The sequence below is a fragment of the Diaphorina citri genome, unplaced genomic scaffold (genome assembly GCF_000475195.1).
Source record: "Diaphorina citri unplaced genomic scaffold, Diaci psyllid genome assembly version 1.1 scaffold4491, whole genome shotgun sequence".
Classification (NCBI taxonomy): Eukaryota; Metazoa; Arthropoda; class Insecta; order Hemiptera; family Psyllidae; genus Diaphorina; species Diaphorina citri.
In genome coordinates, this window is record NW_007381889.1 from 1 (window position 1) to 10,483 (window position 10,483).

Consider the following 10,483-nt stretch of genomic DNA (forward strand, 5'->3'; position numbering starts at 1 on the left):
AAAAAAAAAAAAAAAAAAAAAAAAAAAAAAAAAAAACATGAAATAGCTCACCCATTCCTGCAAATGAAGATTTCAGATCTCCGATGTTGATTTTGGCATCTCCATTTTTGGCGTTCTCTGGCGACACGAATTTCACCTCCACATGATCCTTGTTCAGTGAAGCAGAACTTTCATCGTGGAACAGTTTGTCTCCTGCCCCGTCAAGCTCAGCCATGGTTATTTGATCTCACGAGTTCAAAGGTTATTTGATCACACGACTTGATGGCTGATCCAGCAAAAAATAATGAGGGCTGTCAGATTCAAGATTGTTCTAAGAAGCTGATAAAGACTATAAATAAAGAAAGAATTGATATTTTAATTCAATGATTTCAATGAACAGTTCAAGCAACAAGGAACAAGCAAGGCGTTGGCTTTTCAAGGAGATCAAGTTTCAAGAACAAAAACTCCACACCACAGACTGCGTGCCAAAGAAATTGTAGCCTTGAAGTTGGGGGCATCTGTTCTCATATTTGGATACCACAATATTTTTCCCATGCGTTTTTACTTTCCTTATCCTATACTCCTATAGGAAGGAGAGTATGCATAATATATTTTATCATTATTATTTTTATTTATTTTTTATTTTTTCAATTTTAACCCACTTGTTTTCAACCCACGTTTTACTTCTTTACTTCCCCTCACACAGATTTTCAAATGCGACACCGTCGAAGTGCTCTCCCTCAAAAGTAACTCCCTCACATCTCTCCCACCCGACATCGGTCGTCTGACCAACCTTCGCGTGCTGTGCCTCACGGACAACTGTCTCCAGAACGCCTCCATTCCCTTCACTCTGACCTTCTGCAAGAATCTGACCCACTTGTATTTGGACAACAATCTGCTGGATGCATTGCCCGGGTTTCTGTTGAGTATGCCCCAGCTGGACACGGTGTACAGGCATGGCAATCACAACTACTTCAAGTCCACGTTCATGTGGTACCATTCCGATATACACGCGAGGTAAGCGACGCCAAGTGCCAAGAGAGGTAGTCTTGACTTGAGGACTGGTTTTAGATAGTTTGGAAAATTTGTTGGTCTGGAACTCTAGACCATACTTAATCTGATACTTGGTTTAAGTTAAACTCATAAGATTAAGCAATCTGATTGGTTGATTTTAAACTTTAGATTATAAATCAGCTAGCCAGCCTAGATAACTTTGCGGTTAGAGTGCCTGTCTTGTAAGCGCTAAATCACAGGTTCAATTCCCGTCTGATGCAAACTTTATCATACGTCAAATTCTCGGAACGGCTGGCTTTCTCCTATCCTGTCCTCCTCTCTTCGATTTTGGGACGATAAGAACTGGTATTATTTTTTATAATTCCCTCTATGAAAAAAGTCAAGTTTTTTAAAAAGATTAATAGAGGCAACTGTAATTGCTAATACCTTATCGTCCCGAAAGCGGAGAGAGAAGGAAGGCAGAAATGGAGAAAGCCAGCCGTCCCGAGAACAAACCTTATCCGTTCAGAATAAAATCTGCCCCGTTTGGGAATCAAACCCGCGACCTAGCGGTAAGTTTTTCTCCAATACATTTAGTGATACATTTAATGAAGTATTTAAATTTCCCCATCAGGATTCGATCGACGAGTACACGGGACGAGGTACTTCGCAAGCAGAAGAAGCTACATCAGCCATCCCGGCTGCAAGATCTAGCCGTTCAGTCTGTCATTGCCTCTAAGGAGAACTTCTTCGAGCCAGGACTGTTTCCCGGTCCCCTGGTAGACTACATAGCCCGGGAATACAACCAATACCATGTGTGCCATTATTGTAACAGTGCCGAACCCCTGGACAGATCCGGATATAAAGTGTTCACGTTTAAAACCCCGTATCTAGGTAAGTTTGAAACTCCGTATCTAGGGAACTTTTAAAACCCGAGTTTTAAAAAATGCCATCTTGCTGTAAAGCCAATGACATGTTCATTTACCCTTGACTATCATTGAAGTACTTATGGTGTTTTACTTATGGAAGAAATTCGCTCATGACTTTTGGTCCAGACGTGTCATTAGAGCAATCCCCGTTTGATCAAAGAGAAGAGGTGTTTTAGTTTGTTTGACTGATTTTTAATTATCATTGAACTTTTGGGTACCCTGTACCTACCCTAAAAATAGTTTAGGTTGGATAATTGTTGGTTGTTAGCTTTACGTTATATTTTGGTGTTTGGCAAAATGTATGGGTTGGCGCACTGTCTTACCGCCGGCCAACAGTTCTTAAACCATGTTATCATTTCCCAACGAAGAGCCAACCAACCCTACCATTTCCCAACTATCGATTGATGTTATTAGGGTAGGGACAGGTACCTTTTTTCTGAGTTTTACAGTTAATTTTCCCAGAATTCCGGGAATGTTTCTTCCTGTTCGCCAGGAATGGTACGATCAAAACCCTGGATGAACTGTCGGTCATAATGAGATCTCTGGGTATGAGTCCCACCATAGCCGAACTCAAGAAATATCTGGCGGAGAAAGGTACGTATTGTACCTACATACGTTTTTTTTTAAATCGAATAGAGAAGGAAGACAGGATAGGAGAAAGCCAGCCGTTCCGAGAAAAAACATTATCCGTCAGGATGAAATCCGTCAAACAGATCAAATTCAATCTCGATATGAAACATAGGATAAAAAAATGGGGATTACAATTTTTGCTTTCCTCAGGGAATGGAACTCTCCTGTAAAGCTGTGTACCTACCTATTATTAGGTATGGTAGGTATTTACTACCTACATTCCCCATAATATAACTTACCCTGTGGGCCGTAGACAGAACAAATTGCAGAATAATAGATGTGACACTCCCACGGGAAATTCGCTTTTTTTAAATGGAGAAACAAATGTCTATCCTGTAGACCTCTTTGTTTACCTACGGTACACATACGTAGGTAATTTGACTGAAGCGTCTACTGCCGAGAATTCATATTTACCTACTTTGACAGTAAGCTTGTTTTCGATTACGAGGAATAAAAATATCTAGTCGTTCCAACCTAGTTAGCTTGGAGGGTAGCGCGTCTGACTTGTAAGTACAAGGTCGCGGGTTCGATTCCCGCCTGTGGCAGATTTTATGCTGATGGGATAATGTTCGTTCTCGGAAGGGCTAGCATTTTCCTATCCTGTCTTTCTTCTCTCTTTGATTTTTGGGACGATAAGATCTTAGGTTTTACAGTTCCCGCTGTCAAACCTCTTGAAAGAAAAAGTCGTTTCGTTTGTTCAATAATAATGCTTTTCTCCTGTTTTCTGCGTTCAGGTGGCAAATTGTCGTTTCCCGATTTTCTCAAAGTGATGCACACTCACAGCAAAGCCGAAGACATACCCAAAGAAGTAGTGGATGCGTTCAAAGCCGCTGACACGACGAAAAGTGTGTTCGTTCAATAATAATGCTTTTCTTCTGTTTTCTGCGTTCAGGTGGCAAATTGTCGTTCCCCGATTTCCTCAAAGTGATGCACACTCACAGCAAAGCCGAAGACATACCCAAAGAAGTAGTGGATGCGTTCAAAGCCGCTGACACGACGAAAAGTGGGACGGTGCCCGCCAAATATTTGAAACACGTCCTGGTTAATTGGGGAGAGGGGTTGAGCTCGAAAGAAGGTAAGAGGAAACCTCAGATAAAAGTGGAAACAGATGGATGGAAACCTCAGATGAAAGTGGAAACAGATGGAACTCCTGAAAACTAAAGGTGTATTTTCCTTTTGGGAAACTTTCGAGAACGGAACCGGCGAACCGGTTTCCTTTTGGAAACTTAAATAGCGCCTGTACTAAATCATTGTAGCCAGTCTGCTGAGCTTGGAAGGTAGCACATCTCTCTTGTAAGCGCTAGGCCGCGCGTTCGATTCCCGCCCGGGACGAATTTTATTCTGAACGAATAAGTTTCATTCTCTGAACGGCTGGCTTTCTCCTAAAAACGATTAAAACGTTTTAATGACACGATTTCTCTCAAAGTTGAAGTGAAAAAAGAAAAAATCTTTCATTTATTTTCTCATTTTTTTCAGTGGATCAAATCTTCCGGGAAGCCAATGTCACCATGAACAGTAAGGTCCGATATGAAGACTTTGTCAAGATAGCATGTGCCCCTGTACCTGACTACTATTAGGTCCCGTGGATCGCTCATGTTAAGCAACGTCGAGCTTGGTTGGTATCTGATAAGGTATCCGAAGACCTCAAGTGTGGCGGCCTAATTGGGGACACTTTTGCGCTACGCCGCGCTGTAGACTTTTGAAAGTGATGAGCTAGTTGAAATTTCAGCGTGAATACTACATTGATGCTTAGCTAGGACTTAGCTGCTTAGCTAGGACTTAGCTAGGATTTAGCTGCTTAGCTAGGATTTAGCTGCTTAGCTAGGACTTAGCTGCTTAGCTAGGACTTAGCTGCTTAGCTAGGACTCAGCTGCTTAGCTAGGACTTAGCTGCTTAGCTAGGACTTAGCTGCTTAGCTAGGACTTAGCTGCTTAGCTGGGACTTAGCTGCTTATCTAGGACTTAGCTGCTTAGCTAGGACTTAGCTGCTTAGCTAGGACTTAGCTGCTGTAGCTTAGCTAGGACTTAGCTAGTACTTAGCTGCTTAGCTAGGACTTAGCTGCTTAGCTAGGACTTAGCTACTTAGCTAGGACTTAGCTGCTTAGCTAGGACTTAGCTGCTTAGCTAGGACTTAGCTGCTTAGCTAGGACATAGCTGCTTGGCTAGGACTTAGCTGCTTAGCTAAGACATAGCTGCTTAGCTAGGACTTAGCTGCTTAGCTAGGACTTAGCTGCTTAGCTAATCCCAACAAGTCTGGTTAGTTTGGAGTATAGAGCGTCTGCTTTGTAAGTGTCTCTACGTCGCGAGTTTACTATTTGCCCTGGGCAAATTTTATCCTAAACAGATAAGGTTCCTTCTAAGGGGTCAGTACAGTACTGAGTCCCCTTCTCTTTATCGTCATTATTAACCATCTCACCAAAAATCTCATGGAGGATCTACTGAAGACTCTAATGTTTGCGGAAAGCGCTTTACCCCCTATCTGGTTTTGTTCTTTCGTTTGTTTGTCCTAAAAAAGCAAAAACCATCGTAACTTTAAAAGCTTTCACTTAAAACCCCCCCAAAAACCACACCCATGCATTCAAGGTCCCCTGATTTTACATTGTTCTACCCAGTCATGTGAACACAATGTATCAAAATTTGAGTGTGTTTGTGTTTTAAGGGAGAGAATGAGAGATAGCGGTTTAGGGGAGAGGAGGAGAGAGGAGGAGGAGGAAAGGATAGAGAGAATGAAGGGAAAGAGAGGTTAAGGGAGGAGAAAGAGGTTGAGGGGAGAGCGGTTTAGGGAGGGAGGGAGAGGAAGGGTTTTAGGGTATACAACGATATATGGAGGGAGAGAGAATCAACTTTAGGGAGAGGAAGGAAAAGTGAGAGAGAGAGAGAGAGAAGTCAATTTAGGGAAGAAGAGAAAATTTGGTTTAGGGCGTGGAGAAATATGGAACGTTTGATAACAAATAAGGAACCAAAGAAAAGAGGAACAGAGAACTCATGTTGAAAGGGAGGAGGAGAATAACAAAAGGAAAAGACAAGAAGGAAAAAGGAAGGGAGGAGAAAGATAAGAAGGAGATGAAGAAGAAGAAAGACGAAGAGGAAAAGGGAAAAGAAGATGATGGGGGAAAAAGAAGGAGGAGGAGGAGAAGAAGGAGAAGGAAATATGTTGCAAAGGCAAAAAAACTTTCCTGTTGTGATGTCTTTGCCAAAAGTTAATTAAGTTAACCCTGGGATAATACAGGAGGGGAGAAAGGTAGAGAGAGAAGGAGAATGAAAAAGGAAGGGAGGAAGAGAGGGAGAGGGGAGGGAAGAAGGAAGAGAGGAGGGGAGGGACTTTAAAGAAATAGGGGCCAGATGACTTGAGCAGATACCAAGAGAATCTTGCTGCCAGCGAAAATTGTTTTCTCTCTCTCTCTCTCTCTCTCTCTCTCTCTCTCTCTATCCTTGATTTTTTCTACCTCATTTCTTCCTCTCTCTCTCTCCTTCGCCCCTCTCCTCCTGTCATAACCTTTCACCTTATTCTTTATTATCTCTCTCTCTCTCCCTTTCCATCATTAGGTACATACAAAGATTCCCTTTGTGAGATACATCAATATTTTATTTTAAATCTGCCTTAATCTAAATTGTAATTTTAATTATAATTGTGATTTTATCCTGATGGGATAATGCTCGTTCTCGGAACGGCTGGCTTTCTCCTATCCTGTCTTCCTTCTCTCTTCGATTTCGGGACGATAAGACCATAGCAGTTACAGTTCCCTCTGTCAAACCTCTTAAAAAAAAAAAAAAAATGAACTATTTTTGAACCCCAATGTACCTTTCAACAGGAGGCAAATGACCAGGAGGTAAAGTAACTTCTTAAAATATAGGTAAAGAAAAGGGTATAATTATGTTCATTTAGGAATAGGTACGTTTCTATTAATTCTAGCGTAGTAAACTAATGCCCTGGTCTACAATGTACTGGATAAATAGGTGGAACAACAATTTGAGTTTATGGTGGTTAGACGATTGGATTAAGGTCATTCGATCTGTAAGGCTAAAAAATTCAAATTCTACTCATCAGACTGTATAGTACCTACTTATAAAGACAGACGCAAACCTTGAATGACTAGTGGTAATGCCCACCCTCACTCCTCAGTATGTTCCTTATCAGATGGGCGATAAGAGACACAATACTTTCCATATAAGTGCTGGGTCAACACAAGAACACCAGAAAGTAACCCGTTGAAATATCGAAAAACGAGTGCAAATTTTTGTCGATGGTGAGATTCGAACCCGGGACCCTCTGCATGACAAGCAAGCGCGTTACCACTGGGCTAACCGTGCCCTCTTTAAACGGCTGCTATCAGGAAAAAAAAGGACTCAAATACAGAGCTGACCACCGAGGATCATGATTCGTCGCACGCCCGGGGTGCACCCCCTGGACTAAGGGCCATAAGGTGACCCACACAGTATCACATACGTCGTCACCCCCGTCACTATCAGGAAGACCCACAGTAGAAATCGGTCGCACACTAGCGCCACCTGTTTCCATTCAAGCTCGTTAAATTCTCGCCGCTCCTGATCGGTCAGGCGGTTCTCGTTTCGCTCGATCGTATGGTGCACCTGGTTGAGAAGACGGATAAGGTTGGACGATTCGGTGTCTGGGGAAAAAAAGAAACATGGGATTAATTAGGACTTAGAGTTGAATTCCAAAAGTAATGGGTAATCTTGAGCTTTTTTGATCGGAAATCGTTTGAAAAAAGAAACATGGGATTAATTAGGACTTAGAGTTGAATTCCAAAAGTAATGGGTAATCTTGAGCTTTTTTGATCGGAAATCGTTTGAAGACGGAATCCCTTGCTAAAGAAAAAGCAAAGGTGAGTGCGAAAGGCATCCACTCGTAAAATTGGTAGCCAAGTTTTAGGGCTAATTGAGAGGCTGATGAAAAACGCCGACCCCGTCTGAACATGGGAAAAGGCGAAGAAGAAGAAGAAGAAGTCTATTTTATTCCTAGAATACCTACGTACCTATAATAGGTATTGTTGAAATTATTGCACCGAATTTTTGTATGGTAAAAGATCTGTAAAGCTGTATCCAAACATAGCCGCCCGCCCGTCGATCGACGAGGTGAATCTATGTTGTCAAGGCAGTGTGGACGACTATGTGTGGACACACCTTAATGCCGTCCAGTACCCATGTGTAGGGACAATAAAACAAAGGCTCGTTTTAGGATTTTGAACTTCAGTTTCAAAGTTTTGTTTTTGGTTGCAGTAAAAGTTCGAGATGAGTTTTATGTTGATGGACTGAGGAATGAGTAACTATAAAATTGTAAATTTGGTCCCATGTGTTTTCTGGGTTATCACATGCTCCCAGTCCAATGAGTAGCTAGAATGAAACCCCTTCACCAGTATTGCAGTAGTTAGCGCGGTGGAATTCGGATTTGGTAGTTCGCGTCCAAGTGAAGTCATATAATTTATCAAGGTGAACTAAAGGATCGTTCCCACTTGTCGTTCGGAGAAAATCATGTCGTGAGTAAGTGGAACACTCTACATTACCTACAGGACATTCGGGAAAAAATCGGATGAAACTCACGATAAGTGGGAACAGGTCTTGCGTCGGACAACGATATTTTGTGACAATCATTTGCACAAGTACCTATGCTTAACATGGTTAAAATTCCCAAAGAAAAGCTACCTACCTAACTATCAACTGAGATTTTTTTATTTTTTAACCCTTTAAAACACAACAAAACGTACCGTTCACATGAATCCCGTTCACGTACTGCGTCTTATGCCGCGGCGCAAACCGTGGACTCATAGTGCGCGGGTCGCTGGTTGCGTTACACTCGCGGTCTTCAGTGATCCACTTGCCGGCCCTTGTAGAGCAGTCGATCCGCCCTCCAGGCGGCCTTCTGAGTTTGGTGTGCCCTGGCGGCTGTTGTTGGTACTGGAAGCAAATGTAAATTAGGACAAATGAAACAATTTATTCAGTAAAACAGTTATAAATGGAACTTAAAGAACGGAGGTCTTATCGTCTAAAAAAGGAAGAGAGCCATTCCGAGAATGAAACTCATCTGTTCTAGATTTAGAATAAAGGCGCCGAAATCGAACCCGCAACCCAGAGCTTTTACAAGGCGGACTCGCTACCCTCCAAGTTAACTACATAATATGTATATCAATTAGCACCAGAAATAACAATCTGTAACATTATGTATTACGCATGAAAAATGTTCTCTAAAACCTATAAAATACACGAGACCTTGTTTAGAATGTTTAGACTGCTGGGGCAAAGGGACTTTTTAGTCTCATTCGAGCAGGATAACCAAGGTACATATAGTCTATTCGAATCTCTAGCTGCCCCAGCTCCAAACTGATGGAAAAAAAAACTTACCACGGAGCTGCGCTCACGGGAGTCCCGCGATTCGAACTCGAGGAGCAGAAACTTGGCCAGTTTCCCCAGAACCAGAGCTGCTTAGCTAGGACTTAGCTGCTTAGCTAGGACTTGGCTGCTTAGCAAGGACTTAGCTGCTTAGCTAGGACTTAGCTGCTTAGCTAGGACTTAGTTGCTTAGCTAGGACTTAGCTGCTTAGCTAGGACTTAGCTGCTTAGCAAGGACTTAGCTGCTTAGCTAGGACTTAGCTGCTTAGCTAGGACTTAACTGCTTAGCTAGGACTTAGCTGCTTAGCTAATCCCAGCTAGTCTGGTTAGTTTGGAGAATAGAGCGTCTGCTTTGTAAGTGTCTCTACGTCGCGAGTTTACTATTTGCCCTGGGCAAATTTTATCCTAAACAGATAAGGTTCCTTCTCGAAACGGTTGGCTCTCTCCTATCCTGTCTTCACTTTTGGGATTATAAAACCTCAGTTGTTCAGTTCCCTCTATGAAATCTCATAAAAATATTAGAATAAAATTAAGTAAAACGAACAAAGATATCACAAACATTTGTACATCAACCAGAGTTTTTATTTCACAAACATAGAAATTAGGTAGGTATGTATACAATTTTATAATTATGTAAATTATGTCAATAGACACCTGCACAGTAAAGAAACACTCCAAAGCATCGGCACCCCCCTTTACAATTAGTATCCAGACACTAGCCCTAAATAGACTAAAAAAAACAACAACATATTTTCGAGAAGAAAGGTAGTATTCAACAATTCAGCCATCAAGATCAAGGTATATGTAGTTACCAATCAAAATCTGTGCAGTTGTCTTCAAAAAAACGACAGACAATGTCTATTTTTATAAGTACCTACATGATAAATTACAAGTTAATATAAACAAATTTCTTTTTTAGTTCACCACCTGGTGTACAGCCTCATGTTAACTCATAGGTACTCATAATTAACAGACTATTTTTGAACCCCAATGTACTTTTCAACAGGAGGCGAATGACCAGGAGGTAAAGTAACTTCTTACAATATAGGTAAAGAAAAGGGTATAATTATGTTCATTTAGGAATAGGTACATTTCTATTAATTCTAGCGTAGTAAACTAATGCCCTGGTCTACAATGTACTGGATAAATAGGTGGAACAACAATTTGAGTTTATGTAGTTAGACGATTGGATTAAGGCCATGCGATCTGTAAGGCTAAAAAATTCAAATTCTACTCATTAGACTGTATAGTACCTACTTATAAAGACGGACGCAAACCTTGAATGACTAGTAGTAATGCCCACCCTCTGTATGTTCCTCATCAGATGGGCGTTAAGAAACACAATACTTTCCATTTAAGTGCTAAGTCAACACAAGAACACCAGAAAGTAACCCGTTGAAATATCGAAAAATGAGTGCAAATTTTTATCGATGGTGAGATTCGAACCCGGGACCCTCTGCATGACAAGCAAGCGCGTTACCACTGGGCTAACCGTACCCTCTTTAAACGGCTGCTATCAGGAAAAAAGGATTCAAATACAGAGCTGACCACCGAGGATCATGATTCGTCGCACGCCCGGGGTGCACCCCCTGGACTAAGGGCCATAAGG

General features: G+C 41.7%; 3 protein-coding genes across 3 annotated transcripts; 2 read left to right on the plus strand and 1 right to left on the minus strand.

The window, feature by feature from the left end:
* Positions 1-371: 371 nt before the first annotated feature.
* On the plus strand, positions 372-1,908 carry LOC103521079. Its single transcript, XM_026831915.1, has 3 exons — positions 372-398; positions 686-996; positions 1,607-1,908. Exons 1-3 carry the CDS (start codon positions 372-374, stop codon positions 1,899-1,901), a joined length of 633 nt encoding a protein of 210 aa, XP_026687716.1. The 3' UTR covers positions 1,902-1,908.
* A 460-nt stretch (positions 1,909-2,368) lies between these two features.
* Positions 2,369-4,213, plus strand: LOC103521078 (calmodulin-like protein 4). Its single transcript, XM_008486182.3, has 3 exons — positions 2,369-2,495; positions 3,424-3,606; positions 4,008-4,213. The coding sequence occupies exons 1-3, from the start codon at positions 2,435-2,437 to the stop codon at positions 4,106-4,108; spliced, it is 345 nt and encodes a 114-aa protein (XP_008484404.1). The 5' UTR covers positions 2,369-2,434; the 3' UTR covers positions 4,109-4,213.
* Positions 4,214-6,774: 2,561 nt separating this feature from the next.
* On the minus strand, positions 6,775-8,964 carry LOC103521080 (acetylcholine receptor subunit beta-like; the record flags this gene model as incomplete). Its single annotated transcript, XM_008486184.3, has 3 exons — positions 6,775-7,158; positions 8,254-8,443; positions 8,888-8,964. Coding segments are annotated over 3 exons (485 nt in total), but the record flags the coding sequence as incomplete, so codon positions are not given.
* Positions 8,965-10,483: the final 1,519 nt, after the last annotated feature.